This window comes from Agelaius tricolor, unplaced genomic scaffold, assembly GCF_023055355.1.
Source record: "Agelaius tricolor isolate 1412-34295 unplaced genomic scaffold, bAgeTri1.0.p SCAF_35, whole genome shotgun sequence".
Taxonomy (NCBI): Eukaryota; Metazoa; Chordata; class Aves; order Passeriformes; family Icteridae; genus Agelaius; species Agelaius tricolor.
The window spans coordinates 1,862,416-1,880,394 of NW_027269295.1; the positions used below are offsets into that span (position 1 = coordinate 1,862,416).

At 51.3% G+C, this 17,979-nt stretch overlaps 3 protein-coding genes across 4 annotated transcripts; 2 read left to right on the forward strand and 1 right to left on the reverse strand.

Moving 5' to 3' along the window:
* The first annotated feature begins 298 nt into the window (after window positions 1–298).
* TMEM220 (transmembrane protein 220) lies at window positions 299–5,217 on the forward strand. 2 transcript variants are annotated; one of them, XM_071452563.1, is made up of 6 exons: window positions 299–419; window positions 523–552; window positions 1,378–1,438; window positions 2,504–2,627; window positions 3,445–3,504; window positions 4,532–5,217. In XM_071452563.1, exons 1-6 carry the CDS (start codon window positions 348–350, stop codon window positions 4,662–4,664), a joined length of 480 nt encoding a protein of 159 aa, XP_071308664.1. In that variant the 5' UTR covers window positions 299–347; the 3' UTR covers window positions 4,665–5,217. The 2 variants fall into 2 exon arrangements, with proteins under 2 accessions (XP_071308664.1, XP_071308663.1); XM_071452562.1 differs by lacking the exon at window positions 1,378–1,438 and having other exon boundaries at window positions 309–552.
* A 510-nt stretch (window positions 5,218–5,727) lies between these two features.
* Window positions 5,728–8,502, reverse strand: ADPRM (ADP-ribose/CDP-alcohol diphosphatase, manganese dependent). The gene is made up of 3 exons (XM_071452560.1): window positions 7,950–8,502; window positions 7,359–7,475; window positions 5,728–6,525 (listed from the first exon to the last, which is right to left on the reverse strand). Exons 1-3 carry the CDS (start codon window positions 8,500–8,502, stop codon window positions 6,239–6,241), a joined length of 957 nt encoding a protein of 318 aa, XP_071308661.1. The 3' UTR covers window positions 5,728–6,238.
* Window positions 8,503–8,513: 11 nt separating this feature from the next.
* Window positions 8,514–12,726, forward strand: SCO1 (synthesis of cytochrome C oxidase 1). The gene is made up of 6 exons (XM_071452561.1): window positions 8,514–8,709; window positions 8,790–8,880; window positions 9,792–9,989; window positions 10,195–10,287; window positions 10,402–10,517; window positions 11,759–12,726. Exons 1-6 carry the CDS (start codon window positions 8,548–8,550, stop codon window positions 11,885–11,887), a joined length of 789 nt encoding a protein of 262 aa, XP_071308662.1. The 5' UTR covers window positions 8,514–8,547; the 3' UTR covers window positions 11,888–12,726.
* The last annotated feature ends 5,253 nt before the right edge of the window (window positions 12,727–17,979 follow it).

The window sequence follows — 17,979 nt, forward strand, 5'->3', positions numbered from 1 at the left end:
GGGATGGGGATGGGGATCAGGGCCGGGATGGGGGATAAGGATGGGGATGGGGATCAGGGCCGGGGCCGGGATCGGGATCGGGAGCGGGATCGGGATTGGGGCCGGGATGGGGATGGGAATCGGGGATGAGAATCGGGGCCGGGAACGGGATCGAGATCAGTAGCGGGATCGGGAATCGGGATCGGGGATGGGGATCGGGGCGGGAATTGGGGATCGGAATGGGGAATCGGGATCGAGGCGGGGATTGGGATCGCGGATCGGGATCGGGGCCGTGGCCCGCCCGCGTCCCGCCCTCTGTCCGTCCCTCTGTCCGTCCCTCTGTCCGTCCCCTCTGTCCCGCCCCGGCCATGGCGGCGCGGCTGTGGCGGCTCTGCAACCTCCTCATGGCCGCCTTCTTCGGGCTGGCGGCCGCCGTGCAGGTGAGGCCGGGGCTCCCCTCCCGTCCCCTCCGCTCCCCTCCCGCGGAGCGCGGCCCCGCCGGCCCGGCGGCTGCGGGGTCTCAGTGCGCGCCTCCCGCTGCAGGTGAACGACCCCGACGCGGGGCTGTGGACGGTGAGTCCGGGCCGCCCTTCCCTCCCCTTCCCCTTCGGCACCTCCTGCCCCGAGGTCCCGGCGGCCCCGCTCCGCTAACGCCCGTCCGATCCGGGGCTGCCGGAGGAAACGTCCGGCTCCGAGCTGAGGAGCGGGCAGAGCCGGGAAAGCGATGCCTCTACTGCAGCGACGGCTGGAATCCCAGCGTGCTTCCAGGATCTGCCTTGTTTCAGCCCAGATCTGCCCCTGCAGAGCATCGCTTGCTGTGCAGAGCACCCCGAGCTGCTCCCGCTGCTCCTGCCCCGCTGTGCCCGTGGCCCTGGGCTCGCCTTGGGTCTCCAGCGGGAGCCTCCGAGGGAACGGGGAGCGAGCCCCGCTCCGGTGCCCGTCCTGCCTCGGGCACTCAGCATCCCCTGGGCTGGGCACTGCGGGCGACAGGGACGGTCTGTGTGTGCGACAGGAGCTGCTGGCCGGGCAGGGGCTGCCCTGCGGTGTGTGAGCCCCTCTGACAGCGTTACCAAAGGGGACAAAACGCCTCAGCACGGGTGGAGGGTCCGGGGAGGGTCAGGATTGAGGGAAGGGGCTCTGCAGTGCTTGGTCAGACAGCCAGTGTTCTGTAAGCCAGGAGCAGAGGAACAAGGGCTGGCTGTGGCTGATGGCCCGGGATTTTGGGTGGTGATGGTGAAGATGAGCACTAGCAGTGCCAGGGCATGCTGGAGGCGAGGGACTGGGATCTGCTCTGTGCCTCTGGCAAACTGCAAAGGGGAAAAGTGCTGCTGTGGCTGGGCACTTCTGCTTCCTGAGCTTGCTGAGTTTTAATACCCAGTAGATTTATATCATTAACAGGTTGTCTACTTAGTGCCAGCTGCCCTGACACTGCTTGTCAGCATCAACCCTTCAATAACAGGTATGATACTGGTGTGCAAAACACCCTCTGCTCAAATTTTGCCCTCAAAAGGTTGTGGTTTTGCTTTTTTTTTTCTTTTTTTAAATTGAGGCAGAGATTAAAATCAGCCTGTGTAGAAACACATCCTACTACCTTCTGAGGGCAAAAAACTGCAGGACTTAATTCTACACAAGCTGGTCATTGCTTTAGTGCTGGTGGTGAGGAGAGGAGCCCAGCAGAAAGCCCAGCTGCTGGGGTGGGCCTGCCTTTGCACCCCAGTTCCAGCTTAAAGCCTTCTGGAGCAGAAGCCTGGGAGCATGCTCTGAACCTGGCTCAATTGCTGACCTTAGCAATTGACTTTGTTTCGTTGTAAATCTGTGTTTTTGTTTATCTACCTCGTGCAAAAGCAGCTGAGCTTTGCACAGTGCCATGAAAGTGCTAAAGGTCTTGTTCAGTGCCAGGTATTGCAGCTGCCCCACAGAGCCATGGGCAGGAACATTCAAAGGCTGTGTTTCCAAGGGTGTGTGTTGGGGGAGCTAACAGCAGTTCAGAGGATCATTCAGATTAGATTTGTTTCAAATCTTCAGAACGTAGTTAAGATTTTTGCATTTTAATTCAGTGGAAATAATTTAAAATAAGGCAATTTTATGTACACAAAGTGACTGTATCTGTTCTGGATGAATACTTATGCTGAATAAACTAAAATCACACTTAAAAAAGAAAACCTTCAGGAGTGCATGGTATTGTCACAAATTACACCATTGCAGTCTCTTGGCATTCTGGCCACCTTAAGCATATAAAGTGGCAGCATTCCTATGTTCAGAACTCATGAGGCTTGTGGTTTTGAATATTTTTTGAATATTTCATTGGCTGGTCTATTGAATCTGCATGTTAAACTCATAGTTAGGGTTTTCCTTATGCCTAGATCTGTGGAAAATAAAGATTATAATAGCAAAACTTCTGTGAAACTTCAGGTTTATGTAAATTCACCAAGGGGTATTTGCCATTCAGGTCTGTGGCAGACCCAGATGGGTTTACTTCATTCTTCATGATAGTGGCTGACAGTCTTTTTGTTTTTTCCCCCAGACAATGGTGTTTGGAGGAGCCTCTGTGACCTTCATTCTGCTGGCTGTGTTGTTGGGACCATTGCCTTGGCTTGCTCTTTGTTTGCTTATGCTCAAGGAAACATTTTCCATGAAGAGGAAGGCAGGTAAGCAGTGGGTTTTATGTGCCCCTGCCCAAATCCAGCTCACCAGGCCATCTCCTCCTGGTGTCACCTTCCAAAACTTTATTTCCTGGGCAGTTGCAGTGAAAGCTGTTGGTCCAGAGGAATCAGACCAAAGATGCTCCAAACCAGTGACTGCTTGGGCACAGGGAAGGGAACAGTCATTGCCTCCCTGATTGTGGCAGGTAGTTGGATTTATTTGTCTGGCTTTCAGACACCAGGCCACAAGCACAGTGAAGCAGTTTTGTTCTCTTTTCCTGGAGCTGTGGGAGTGGTAATCAATATTTTAAAAACTCTTGAGGTGATCCCAAATTCACGTTAATCTGGCATGGGCTGCTGAGTCCTCCAAGGTATTGAGGATGAGGGAGAATTTCTCACCTGGACATTCAGGAGTTGTTTAAAAAGTGCTTGTAAAGTACTGAGGTGAAGCCCTGGCAGCTACTTCTGTACCTAATCACAGTCTGGAAAACTGGGATGTTGCTTTGCTCTGTTTCAATGAGAGAAATGTGCCTGCTTTGCCTGTGTTAATTAGAGAAATGTGCTGTGGAATATAAATCCAGCAGTAGAACAAAACATGGAGGCAGGAATTTCTGCAGCTGTTTGGCTGTCATGTCGATTTGTAGATTTGTGGTGTGAAGCAAAGTTGCTTTTTGTAAATACCTTTATAATTATAATCCTAGTAAAATGTATTGAACTTCTCCAAAGGAGCAGCCACTACTGTTTTGGAGGCAAAATTTGTATTGTAGGAACATAAACATCTGTTTGTATTATTTTCTGATCTGTTTTTTGTTTGGCTTTTTAGAGAATTGTTTGGTCTGGTGATTATTACAATATGGATGAGTCTTTGTCGCAGTTCAGCAAAGTAAGTTTTATTTTCTCTTTTTTTAATAATGCATTCCAATGTTCCCATTTAGTGACTAGCTCCTTGAAAACACACAGTTGATTTTGGCAGCTTGTTTTCCTGTTTCATGTCACCCTCTGACCCTTCCAGATGCCCAGGCAGTAGCAGCCTGGAGGATCTTGCACAGATAAAAGCTGGGCCAGGGGGGAATGTAAGGCTACATTAAGCACTTTTTATGGCCTCCTGCCATAATAGGGGCATTTTCCCTTTGCTTAAGGTGCTTTATTTAATTCCAACTAATTTCTGTAGCCTGAGTTGTCTGAAAATTCTTTGTGCCTCTCCAGTAAAAGACTGGTGATAGATCCATAGGGGCCCCATTAAATTGGCCAAAGGCTCTCTGCTCTTTCCAGCTGCAGGCAGATGTGAATGTTCTGTGGTGGCTGTAGCAGTGGCCAAGGACATCCTGGGCTGTCCCAGCCATGGATGAGGGCAGTGCCTGTCCCCTGTGCTGGCATTGCTGAGGCACCTCCAGTCCTGGGGTCAGGTTTGGGACACCTCACTTCAAAAAGGAATCTGAGGGACTGGAAGGGAAGGGAACAGAGTTGGGGAAGGGTCTGGAACACCAGGAGTCACCAAGGGAGCTGGGGTGGCTCAGTCTGGAGAAAAGGAGGCTCAGGGAGGAGCTTTTCAGTCTAAAACTCCCTGACAGGAGGGTGCAGCCAGGTAGGGGTCAGGCTCTGCTCCCAGGGAACAGGGACAGGACCAGAGGAAACAGCCTCAAGCTGTGCCAGGGGAGGTTGAGATTGGATCCTAGGGAAAATTCCTTCACTGAAAGAGAGGTCAGGCATTGGCACAGGCTGCCCAGGGAGGTGGTGGAGTCACCATTCCTTGGAAGTGTTCAAAAAAACCCAGTGGATGTGGCACTGCACCATAGGGTTTAGTGGGTGTGGTGGTATGCAGTCAGAGTTGGACCTGATGATCATGGAGGTCTTTTCCAGTGTTAAAGATTCAGTGATTTGAAGCAGCTCTGTTGGATTTGTTCTTTCAGGAGTCCCCTGGGAGGAGCTCGTTTGGTTGCTGCAGTTGTTGTTGCCCTTTTCCCCTTTGTTTCGTGGCTTTACATTTATGTGAACAAAGACATGCGAGAGTCTTGGCCAACACACTGCAAAACCGTGATTTAATTGGGTGAGGGAAAGTGTGCAGTGACTATGCTGACCTTATTTGCCTTTGCTTTTGGTGCTTAACAAAAGGTGGGTCAGTTTGATAGCACCCAAGAATACCTGGCTGCTTCCAGCAGTGCCAGCTGAGATTTGGTGAAATGTTGAGGAACCCTGTCAAATCTGAGTGGGGAATTTTCCTACAGAAACCGTTCACCTTGCTGCTTCTTACATTTTCCAAGCACCATTGATCTAATGTTTGTTCTGATGGTATATTCAGGATATCACTGTATCCCTGGATCACTCTCCAGTCACCTCATAGTTTGAGAACTGTTCTGTAATGTAAGGGACAAATAAAGCAAATACTGTTTTAATAAATTACTATTTACAGCCATAGAACTTTCAGTAATGTGCCTGGATAATCCATTTCAGACTTGTTGGAAAACTGAGCAGTCTGTATTTCTGTCCTGTGCTAAAATCATACGTAGAATATATCTGAAAAAATTATTTTTGCTACTATCTTTAACTGAAAGTCACTGGTTTTACTGAATAATAAACACTATTTTTTATAAGAAAACTCAATGAAAGCCTCCATATCTTTTATTTTCTGGGAGATGCACATTCGAGCCTGTCACCAGCAGATGTGGGCACTGTCCCAACTCTGCTGCTCACTTATTTTTTCTTGGGAAGCAGGACCCACACAGTAGCCCTGCAGCAGCAAGCATGTCCTACTGTTCATCCTGGGGAAGGAAGCACAGGGGGATAAACTGGACTCAGCCAGGACAGCTCCAGGTGTAACACACAACACCTTTATTGAGATGGGTGTCAGAGCTCACTGTCAGCACTGCTGCAGCTGATCCCAGCTGTGCACACAAGCACAGCCTGAGCATCTGCAGCACAGATGGTCTCCTTAGGCTCAGCTTTCTCTCAGGATTACTTCAGCCTTTTAAAGCAAAGTTGGAAGACTGAATTAGGCTACAGGCTGGATATATTCTGCCAGACATCAGATCTTCATGTAATGTTCACAGAAAATAAATAAATAGAGATGTGGCTGAGCAGGTACAACTCTGCATGCTTTAATGCTCAATGAGAGAACAGCATGAGGGCTTTATTTGGGCAATATTCGTTATATGGTTTGCATCTTTTCACAGTAGCAATCCAGTCTGAGAGAACAGCATGAGGGCTTTATTTGGGCAATATTCGTTATATGGTTTGCATCTTTTCACAGTAGCAATCCAGTCTGAGAGAACAGCATGAGGGCTTTTTTTGAGCAATATTTTTTATATGGTTTGCATCCAGTAAACCATAGCAATACAGTAAATAGTAGCAGTAAATCCAGTCTGGACTGGGTGTTGGAAATCAACACTCTGCCTTCCAGTGTATTAATTTCAATTACTGGCCTTCTCTATTCTCCAAATAGAAGTCAGGTGCTCTCTTACAGAACCATAATTTCTAAAATTCTGTATCCAAGAGAAAAACGCCTGAGCTAAAGCAGTAAGGATCAGCCATGCACAGCTTTCTAAAAGCAAACAGCTGAATCTCCTCCATTTTCATCCGCGTCCTTCCTGCAGAAGAACAATCTCTATTTGCCCGGTATTTCAGAAATGCATAACTCTGTCAGGAATCCTGCCCCTTCCCTTCAACACCATTTTATCTTCATAGACATGGACAGTTCCAAAGGCGTTGCTGTCGGGGGGGGTCTCGATGAGCCCCTCCAGGGTGAGGTGATGGACTCCGTGCAGGTCCTGGCAGTAGGCGCCGTCGTGCAGGTGCCCTGCGAGCACACAGACCACACACCTGTGTCTGTGTATCACTGACAGGGCAGCCTCGTAGTTCCAGGCCAGGCAAACCCCATTGGAAGCACAGGGATGGATGGGCACGTGAGCTGCAGTCCAGAGGAAAAGAAATAAAGAGAGTTAAACTGCGATAAATCTGCCTCATTGCTGGGAAGTTCTGCCATCCCACTGAGTGTGGCATTCTTATTTTCTGAAAAATTCCTTCGTCCAGGATTTGCTCCTGGGAAGCTGAGAAGCCTCAGAGAAAAAGGAAAACAATAATCATCTCATTTGCTTCTCCTGTGTTTTGCTCCTTTGGAATGTTTTTGGATATTCTTTACCAAAGTGGTTGTTTCATTAGTTTCATCTGAATTGTTTTGACTTATTGGCCAATCAGGGCCAAGCTGTGTCAAAACTCTGAAAGGAATCCAGAGTTTTCATTATTATCTTTTTAGCCTTCTGTAAGTATCCTTGCTGTATTCTTTAGTATAGTTTAGTTTAGTATTCTTTTATATAAAATAATCAATTAGCCTTCTGAGAACATGGAGTCAGATTCCTTCCTTCCTCCTGCCACAGGGCACCCTGCAAATACAATACTGAGTACAGAAAGCTCACCCCCAGAGGGAGGTGTGGTTGCTGTTCTGCTCTTTCAGGGCTTCCATCTGTACCTCACCAGACCAACTGCATGTTTTCTGCAGCTAACATACACAGGCTAGATAACTTTTTTCCCCTTGTATTTCCATGGGAGTTGTGCTGGTTAGGCATTAATTGATATTTGGCGAGGAAGGAAGAAGCCACCCACAGAAATGAGTGAGAGGAGCTGCTGAGAGCTTCCTCTGTACACCCCCCATCAAATACAGGGGTTGGAACCAGATTAGCTTTAAGCAGCCTTCCAACACTAACCATTCTGACTGTCTATTTATCCCCCTCCATATCTACATACCCATAACTATAACTTTTTCTTGGTTTTCATCAGAGAACTTGAGGACTTCATCGAACCAGTCCAGCTGGGCTTGGCTAAATCCTCCATTAAATGCTACAAAATGAGGTTCCTTGAGCCCTGCAATGAAGAAGAAGGTTAGGCACAAATGCATACACACCCCCCACGGTTCCTCTATTTGCCTTATGCAAAGCTGCTGATGGTTGGTTTACTCTCAGAACCTTTGGGAATTTTTGCACTTCCTGGGTCAGAACTCCATTCCCCTTGCACAAAGAAGATTATTTGTTAGTGTTTCCGGGAGTTTGGGTCACACTACCCAAACAGCATTTCCGCTGTTGGGTTTCCCCCCGGCATGGGGCAGGGTGGGCACAACTCGTTGCTCTGCACTGGCCGCCTCCCCGGTACTGCGGGGCACAGAGCAGGGCACAGCCCCAGCTGTGGGCTACGGGGGAGCATCTCCTGTGCCCGCACTGGCTGCAGGGAGTGGGCAGCAACGGGGCACATGCTTGGGAGCCCCTGGCATCCCTCTGTCAGCACCGGCAGCCTCGGACAGCGAAGCTTCGGCCGCCCGCGCCCCTGCCAAGCCGGAGGTACCTTCGGGGCTGTTGAGATCATCGTTGTGGTTCTTCTCCCGCAGCACCCGCAGGGACTCCTGGTAGCGGGGGCTGCCGGGGTCCGTGCCCAGGGTGCTGGCGTCGTAGCTGTCGAGCACGACGAGGCGGAGCCGCGGCGCCGGGCTGCAGTGATACGCGTGGCACTCTCTGTCCGGGGGCCCGTCCGAGCCCCCCGCGGGCCGGCTGTACAGCCCGGTGTGCACCAGCCGCGCCCGGCTGAAGTTGTAGAGCTCGTGGTTGCCCCACGCGTGGTGCACGGGCACCGAGAGCTGCCCCAGCACGTCCAGCACCTGCTGCAAGGCGCTCTCGGCCTCGCCGCGCCGGGCGTTCTGCCCGTCGATGCTATCGCCCAGCTGCAGCACGAAGTTTATCGGCGGGCTCTCGCCGGCCCACTCCCGCACCGCCTCCCGCAGCAAGCGCAGGCTGTGCCGGTAGTAGCGCCGCCGGCAGCCGCCGAAGTCGTGCCCGTCCTCCGCGTCGGCGAACTGGATGTCAGCGATGACCCCGAAGGCGAGGCGCGGCGCAGCCTGCATGGCGGCCTCGGGCGGGCCGGAAGGGGCGGCGCGGCCGCCGGGAACATGGCGGGGGCGGCGGGGCTGTGGCGGCTGCGGGCGGGCGCGGGGCTGTGGCCGCTGGCGGGCCCGGCCGTGCGGGGCTGGGCGGTGCTGCCCGCACCCCGCAGCCGCCCGCTCTCACAGCAGCCGCCGGGCCGCGGGCCGCGGGCGGGCGCGCAGAAGCGGGTGAGTGAGGGAGGGAGGGAGGGAGCGCGGGCCGGGCCGCTCCGTGCCCCGGGCAGTCACCAAACTCTTGTCCCCCGCAGCTCGTGTCGTGGAGGTCGCTGGCGGCCACCGTGGTGCTGGGCGGGGGGCTGCTGGCCGGCATGAAGCTGATGAAGCGGCACAAGGAGGAGAGTGAGTGCGGGGTGCGGGAGGAGCGCCGGGCTGTTGGATTGCGCTGTTTGCCTTTTGTACGTTAAGATCGTGTGGGTAGCTAGGGCGGATTGGACCCGAACAGCCCGTCCAGGCACGGATTCTTACACCGGGCGTGTCGCGTTTCGTATTCAGATGAAGCGTCTGTCGTGTTTAGGTGATGCTGGTTTGGCATTCAGATGTACTTTACCTGCCTGGGCATCGTCACTGTACCGCTTTCCACACGGCCTCTTCGTGCCTGGGTTTACGGAAGTGCCGCAGAAAAATTTCAAAAATTAAAAGCCATTCAAGGTTCAGCGTTTTAAAGCTCCTAGACTGGAATAGTTGTGTTTGGCCTGCCTGTGTTTACGGAAGTGCCATAGAAAATTTTCAAGAATTAAAAGTAATTAAAAGTTCAGCGTTTTGAAGTTCCTATTTTTGAATAGTTGTGTTTGGCCGCACGCTGTGCCAGCCTGTGCAGCACAGGCACGGAGCTGGGTGTTGTGGGCTCGCCCGTGAGCTTTGCCCTCTCCTGCAGCAACTGCCCACACATTTCCTTTTTATGCATTTACAGTTGAAAACCGGGATATTGCAGCTTTTAGGGTATTGTTCAGTTTTCAATGGATGCTGGTTTCGCTGTTTCACAGCAGGCCAGGGATCTTGTCTTTATTTTTTCCCTTTTTAAACAAAAATGCAGTTGGGTAACAATGAAAGATAATGTTTCAAAGGAATTTAGTGATAGATTTGATTTTGTCCAAAAGGAACGCTTTCTGGAAGGCACGTGCACGTTGGGTGTCTGCATGACAGGCGTTGGTGGATCTTGACATGACCCTGAGCAGTGTCTGACTCAGCTTGCTTGGGAAGCATTGTGCCTTGTGGCATGGGTGTGTTTGATTCCCACTTGTGTTTTGTAGAACTGGAGAAGGAAAGAAACCGAGGCATTGGGAAGCCACTGCTGGGAGGGCCCTTCTCCCTCGTCAGCCATGAGGGACAGCCCAGGACCAGCAAGGACTACATTGGCCAGTGGGTGCTGATCTACTTTGGCTTCACTCACTGCCCTGACATCTGTCCTGATGAGCTGGAGAAAATGATTGCAGTGGTAGATGAAATTGGTAAGGGAATTCTGGGTCTGGAAGCACAGACGCAGAGAATTGTATCTCATGGCACTTGCTTCCTTCACAAATTACACAAATAAAACTGCACAAAGTGGTCTAGTCACTTGGGGTGGGCTTGGATTGATGTTACATGGCTATGAGCTTGTTTGAAGGAAGATGAGAGATGGTTTTCTAAAATAATTAATAACTGTTAATATCACAGATCGAATTCCATCTTTGCCCAATCTGACCCCACTCTTCATCACCATCGATCCTGAGAGGGACAACCAAGAAGCCATTGCCAGATATGTTAAAGGTATTCCTGCTTTCTTCCTCTGTGCCTCATAGCTTGTAGTGCAGAACACTAAACAAGGAGCCTCTTGAAGGGATTCTTTTCACCAAAATGTGTAAATGTCTTCTTTCTATCTAGAATTTTCTCCAAAGCTGGTGGGATTGACTGGTAGCAAGGCACAGATTGACCAAGTGGCTAAAGCATACCGTGTGTACTACAGCGAAGGGCCCAAGGATGAGGACAACGATTACATAGTGAGTAAAAGCAGCCTTTGCTTACTCAAAGACTGGATAAGAACAGCATGTACATTTTAAAACCGGCTCTTGGATCTTTACTGAAGTCCCATGTGCAGTGGCATGGCGGCCTGTCAGAACAACAATGCCCTCCTACAAGCTCAGCATCTTGCCAAAGTGTGTTCTAAACAAGCCCAAAAATGCAGACAGTAGCACAGGAACTAGCAAGCCTGGCAATGGTTGGATTTCTTTCTGATCTGTAACATATTTGACTGGCTCTTTTCCTATGTGTTCCAAAGCTGCTGTGATTTCTCATTTCTAATGCAGCTAAACTCAGAGCATGGCTGTATTTCAGTCCTGAGCAATCATGGCTTCCAGAGCCAGAACTGTCTTTGCTGAGAAAGATGTTGTCACGGTTAGGTGCAGACAGCACTTGCAGCGTTATTTAAATAAATTTGCAATGGAGTTGATTTTGATAAAAATCCAATTGGAATATCCGGGATGTGCCTGGGTGAGGCTGCTTCAGTGCACCGGCAGGGGGCGCCGCTGGCCCGCATTTCCCACCGCGGGTCCGGATCCCAATCCCGCATTTCCCTGTATCCCACTGCCGGTCCCGATCCCAAATCCCAATCCCGCATTTCCCTGTATCCCACTGCCGGTTTCAATCCCAAATCCCAATCCCTCATTTCCCTGTATCCCACTGCCGGTCCCGATCCCAAATCCCAATCCCGCATTTCCCTGTATCCCACTGCTGGTCCCGATCCCAAATCCCAATCCCTCATTTCCCTGTCTCCCACTGCCGGTCCTGATCCCAAATCCCAATCCCGCATTTCCCTGTCTCCCACTGCCGGTCCCGATCCCAAATCCCAATCCCACATTTCCCTGTATCCCACTGCCAGTCCCCATCCCAATCCCTCATTTCCCTGTATCCCACAGCTGGTCCCGATCCCAAATTCCAATCCTGCATTTCCCTGTAGCCCTGCTCCTGATCCCGCATTTCCCTGTATCCCACTGCTGGTCCCAATCCAATCCTGCATTTCCCTGTATCCCACTGCTGGTCCCAATCCAATCCTGCATTTCCCTGTATCCCACTGCCTGTCCCAATCCAACCCTGCATTTCCCTGTATCCCACTGCCTGCCACGCTCCCGATCCCGCATTTCTCTGTGTCCCCACTGCCTGCCCCGATCCCCATCCCTGATTTCCCCTCTGAGCTGGTGCCCTGTGCTGTTGTGCTCTCTGACCACGCTGTGCTCTCCTGCAGGTGGATCACACAATAATCATGTACCTCCTCGGCCCCGATGGGGACTTTGTGGATTACTATGGCCAGAATAAGAAGAGTGCTGAGATTTCCTCTTCTATTGCTGCACACATGAGAAAATACAGATCCTAAAACAGGTGGTTCTCAAAGATTGCTGTGAATGTCACCTGTGGGTTTGGCTGTGATTGGACACTGGAGTTAAAGCAGAAGCACACAAGTGTAACATCCCATCAAGCAGCTCTCCTTTCTTCCAAATAAGAAAGACAATCAAGTTTCTGCAAATTCCCATTACCAAAAATCTCTACAGAGCCTTCCCCATGGATATCATTTCCAACAAGATCTTGGGTACAGAATAAAATTTGGGACTTCTCTGAAACAATGCTGGGAGCAAAGGATGGAAAGCACTTTTCACTTGGGAGGAATGTGTGTGTTGCTGGGAAAATATTGCTGGTAAAAAAACCCTGCTGGTCTGGTAAGGACAACAGTGACTGCAGGAGGATGACTTGATGCAAAGCCATTACTGGATGGGGCCATGGCGTTCTCAGAGGAGCTCTGCCCTCTGGTTTCTCTGCACTGTTTTGCCTTCTAGGAGAGGCAGCTGCACTGTTAGAAGCAGGGGAGCCTTAAGAGTGCTTCTTTATCCAGGTTAAGAAGGTGAAGAGCACTGAAAGCACCAGCTGCTTCCACGCATGGGACCAGCCCTGGAACAAGCCTGATCGTTTCATCTGAGGGCAGAAATGAAATGTATTTTTCTGGTGGTTTTTCTAGGTGAACACTGTTCACTTATAAGGAAAAGAGAATTGGGATGCAAATAGTTTTTTTCTTCTGGTGCAGATGATGGTGTAGTTGCTCTGCTTGTGCTAGGGGAAGTGGGGAGGGTGAAGGAGGGCTGTGTCCATGCCCAGGGCTGGCAGTCAGATACATTTTATGCAGTGCAGCATTTGAAAATAAAGATTGATTTGTATAGGAAATATATCTTTTTGTTTCCTTAGGTTTGACTAGAATGTCATCAGAACTTTGTATACTGGTCAAACTTCATATTCTTGCTCTGCTTTCCTTTTTTGAAAGCAGTATTCATTTCTAGTCATGCACATCAGGAGCTGAATGTGCTTTTTTAAGCTGAACCTCAGAGAAGGGCCCACAGGAGACGAGGCAGAGCAGTTCTTGGTGTGAGTTCCAGAGGCTCTTGGACTGACACAGGTGTTCCTGCAGGTAGCACTGGGGTTCTCCTGGGTGTGGGGGTTGGAAGAGAGCATTCCCATCCAAGGGAAGGTGCAAAGCCTGTGGAAAATTTCTGCCTTTGCAAAATTGTGAGAACAAGTAAACTTCACCTGTTTCAGAGCAGTGACATCTCATGAATTTTTGCATCTGTTGCATACTTGCTCTTTTCCATGGGCTTTACCTTCAGGCCTGTATTTATTTGATCCCTTGTGATTTGTTTGTGCTTGTGGAGTCCTCAGGGCCCATCTCTGCCCCATCTCTTACCAACCTGTGGCTGTGCCCTGCACAACAGCCTTTGTCTGCCCTTCTCAAGGTCTCTGCTGTCACATCAGGCCTGTATTTTAAATATTGCAGCAGTGTGCTAGGGCCAAGTACCTTTTCTGCACAGAGGACAGTCTGGAAAACCATGATTGTATGAAGCAATGGTAAGTAAAAATAAATCAGTTAGAAGCACCTGCTCAGAAGAAAGAATTGGTGTTACAGCTGAGCCAAGTTAAAGCAGAATTTGGACAAGGCAAACCTCTGTCCTGAGGCTTTGCAAAATCAGCACATGACCTGGGAAGAGTCACCTGTTACTCTGATTTCTCTAAAGCTCATTTGCAGCTGACTCGTACCACAGGGACAAATACAGGATTCCTGGCTTCTCCCAAATGTTTTGGCAGCACTGTTGTGTCCTTTACCTTGTTTTTCTGTGTCCTGAAAGGCAGAACCAGCTGACCCAGGAAGATTATGGCAGACTGGGGGGAGTGTGGCAAAGGCCCAGGAAGGTTTCAGATGGAGTGACATGTCCCTTGCCTCATGGCCATGGGAGCAACTGATGTCCTGCTTTTGTCAGCCTCCCAGTTTGACCTTGCCCATCACTTTCCCCTTGGCTTTTCCAGGAGGGAAACTTTCTTTGGAAGTGAGGAGTTTTATTTTTGTTCTTGTGGTTGGTTGTGGGGTTTTGCTGTTCTTTGACATTTGTTTTTTTTTTCTTTATTTGGTTTATTAAAAAACAAAAAATGTTGTTTAGGGAACTATTAGGATTTCCTTGCCCTGGGGAAGGAAGCAGGGAGCACAGATGTGTTTTCTGTGTGTTTAGGAGGCCCAAGAGTTGTGCTAAGTGCTCCCTGGGAGGAGGCAGAGCTGGTCAAGGAGGGGAAGGGAGTGTGCTGGGGGTGCTTGGAGATGCTCTGTCAGTGAATATTCAGTATTTTTCCAGTCCAGCATTAGAAATGAAGCAAACTGTACTCATACCCAAATTCCCTGTGTGGCCAAGTGCAGTGCCCAGCCCAGGGAGGGAGCTCAGCTCTGGCAGGGAAGGTTTGTGACAGGGCTCCTCTGCTGGGGCTGAGCAGGGCCAGGTGGGTCTCTGGAAGCTGCACCAGGTTTCATTTGGGAAAGCAGATTTGTCAGACCTGGGGCTGTGCGTGGTGAACCTGTGTTCCCCAAGGCCAGCAGGGACCCCTGGGGACCCCAGGGACAGGGGAGGGCAGAGCACAGTCCTGGCAAGGGCCAACCCACAGAGCTTTGCTGTGTGTGCCCACACAGCCCTGGCCTGGCAATAGCAGTGGAAAACAGCATCTCTGAGGGGCTGCTGCCATCCCAGCCTGGGGACCAGTGACAAGATGTCTGAGGAATGAGGATTGGCTCCGTTTGCCTTCCCAAGGAAGGCAGCACATTCCTCATGTGCTGCCAGCATAGCCCATGGAGGAGCTCAGCTGATGAGTGACACTTGAGCCACACGGGTGAAGCTTGGCTGCTTAGGAGTGTTCTCAGCACCAGCACAGGCAGAATCAGGGCCTGAAGAGGTGCAGAGACTGTGACCTTGAACAATTGCAAAAGCCCTGTGTTGTATTTGCAGTCCAGATGATGGAAAGGCTCAGATAAGGAGGACTCTCAGGAGTCTGCAGTCCAACCTCCTGCTGCAGTCACCCCGAGCCTCTTCATCCTTGTTCACAGCCTGAGGAAGAAAGCAAGTCTTCCTCATCTCCAGCTTGGGTCAAGGTTATGTGTGGATGGAAATGCTGTTGCTGTTTCTCCCCTTCTGCAGTGCCTTTGAAGATATCTACATTTTCTGAGCCTTTTCTCACTTGGTCAGACTTGCCTGGTCCCAGCACCAACCTGGCATTCCTAAGATGTGCTTCCATCAGCCCCCAGCCAGGATCTGGGGTGCATGAAGGCTCTCACATGGCCTTCAGTGAAGTGCAGGATGGAGCTGGAGGCTGAGAATTGAGTTGGGCTCTTCACCAGCTCTCTGCAAATCAGTGTGTGTTTTCAGTCAGGTGGAACAAGCACAGAGTGCTGAGGAGCCAGAGCTGGGAGCAGCCTGCCCTGATGCACTGAGGTTGCTGATTGCAACCAAGGCTTTCCAGCCATGCTGCTGAAGCAGGGGATTCACCTGGAGCCTGCAGGAGCTGTGGCTCCAGCAGGGTGAGCTGGGGCTGCCCAGGAGCTCCCCAGCCCTGGGGCAGTGGGTCTGTGCTCAGTGAAGCAGATGTGCTGGTCTGTGCTGCAGGGGGAATGGCCACAGGCCTTACTTTGGATGTGACTGACAAGTCCCTGTTTTACTGGTCTGCTCTTAGGTTTGGTGGCCTAAAAGCAAAGGCAAAAAGCTCATTGCCTCCTAGAGGAGAATTTTAAAGTTTGGTTTGGTTCAATTGGAAACTGATGTTTTTTAAAGGAAGTTATACTGGTGGTGGAGTGTCTAGCCCCTGACTTCTAGCAGTTGTGCATGTTGCTGTGAAGATTTGTGCTGGGGAGACCTGGGCAGGAATGATTGCACCTGTCTCTGTGCAAGAGCCAAGTCATTCCATGTTTTAAGCTGTGTATTACTAGTTTAATAAAGCAGGTTCCTTCTGCGTGCCAGGGAACTTACTCAGCTGCAGCTTACAAAACCTTCTTGTTCTCCCAAAGTTCTTTGTGCAAAAATAGATAGACACCAACCAGTAAATCCACCTTTAATTTGCAGGGGTATATTGAGCTTTGAGTGTGGCCTTTTCTGAATGAAGGGCAGCAATAAAAGCTCCCTGGCAGCCCCAGGATGGGATGAGAGAGCCTTGCAAGGCAATGTGGCTCGTGGTGGCAGCACCCTCGTGACCTTCACCTCAGGCCAGCTCTGTGTGTGCAGTGATGCTGGCAGCACAGAGCAGCAGAGGTACCTGCAGCTGCCATGGGTCATTGCTCAGTGCCACTTGTTTTCCTGCACTCTGCTCCCACCTGGACACCTGAACCAGCAGGAGAAAACCAGGAGAGGCTCTTGCTGCCTGAGGGTTCTCTCTGCTCTGCTTGCACAGCTGGGTGTGGGGATTTAGCCAGCAGTGTGGCCAAGAAGGCCAATGAGAGCTGGGTCTGTAGCAGCCATGGTGTGGCCAGCAGGAGCAGGAGAGTGACCACCCAGTGCTGGGCACTGCTGAGGCACCTGAGTGCTCTGTCCAGCTCTGGGTCCCCCATGACAACGGAGACTGGAGGGGCTGGAGCGTGTCCAGAGAAGGGGATGGAGCTGGGGAAGAGTCTGGGGCACCAGGAGGGGCTGAGGGAGCTGGGCAGGGGCTCAGCCTGGAGCAAAGGAGGCTCAGGGGGGCCCCTGTGGCTCTGCACAGCTCCTGCCAGGAGGGGACAGCCCCAGGTTGGGCTCTGCTCCAGGGAACAGGGACAGGAGCAGAGGGAGCGGCCTCAGGCTGGGCCAGGGCAGGGGCACCAGGAGGGAATTCTTCTCTGAAAGGGTGGTCAAACACTGGCACAGCTGCCCAGGGAGTCCCCATCCCTGGAGGTGTCCAAGGAAAGGCTGGAGGTGGCACTCAGAGCTCTGGGCTGGCTGACAAGGTGGGCATTGGTCAGAAGTGGACTTGATCTTGGAGGTCTTTTCCAACCCCAATGATTGTGTGGGTGAGGTTCAGTCCCTCCAGTCCTCTTGCCTTGAGCATGCCTGGGAGCAGGAAATGTCCTTTCTGAATTCCAGTGGCAATCTGGTGTCAGGACAAAGCCCCAGCCCGCTCACTGGCCTGGTGTGCCTCAGCTTTTTGCTCGCAGCACATCCCCTGTGCTGAGTTCAAAGGGCTGATCACAAGGGATGTGTGCTAAAATAAGCTTTTCCTTCATCCCCCGGGCTTAGGGGGATTCTAGGAATTCATGGTTCATGAGATATGTGGCCGTGGTGTCCATTTTTAGTGACCTTAAATGAAATTAAGGGCAACATGAAACATGTTTTTCAAAACTCCAGGGACAGTGACTCTGCTGCAAGCCCACAGGCTCGGCTCCCCTCGGGCCAACACAAACAGGGTCAGCCCCTGTCCCAAAGGGGTGACATCCCCCGGGCTGTGCCAGCAGCTGCAGGTGCCCCAGGGTGCTCCAGCTCAGAGTGGGGCTGTGGGAGCTGGCAGGAGATGTTTGGGGAGGGTGGAGGGGGCTTCTGGCTTCACACAAGGCTTGTTGGCTTTGTTCTGCTGAGGGAAGGCTGGTCCTGCAGCCTTGGGTGGTGTCCATGCAGGGCAGAGAGCAAACAGGGCTTGCTCAACAGTGACAGATGACCTGAACAGTGAGAATAGCTCGGGGTGGAGGAGACCCTTCCTCTCCTGCACCAGGAGCTCCCTCTGTTCTGCCAAGTGCTGCCCTGCCAGCCATTGCCTGGCTGCTCTGTACCAGCCAAGCAGCGTGTTTGGGACTGGGAGACCTCCATCTAAAGCCCACCTTCCCAGTATCCTTCTGTGGAATTGCAGTCACACATGTCTGAGAACCTCCTTAGCATGGTGTAATGGGGCTTCTGCAGCTCCTCTTGGCAGCAAGGGCAGTGAACGTTGTGGGCAGCCAAAGCTGTATTCAAAGCTTAACTTGTGCAGTGTACTCATGATTTGAATTCATGAACCATCCATCCCTGACCAGATTTGGGTGTTGTTCTTTCTGGTTAGTCTCTAATTTGCCATGTTTGTCACACTGAATTTCAGCCATGGCCTCTCATCCTGTCCTCCCTGAGCCATGCAGTGGTGTAAGCCACAAGAATTGCCATAACTCATCCTGCATGAGCC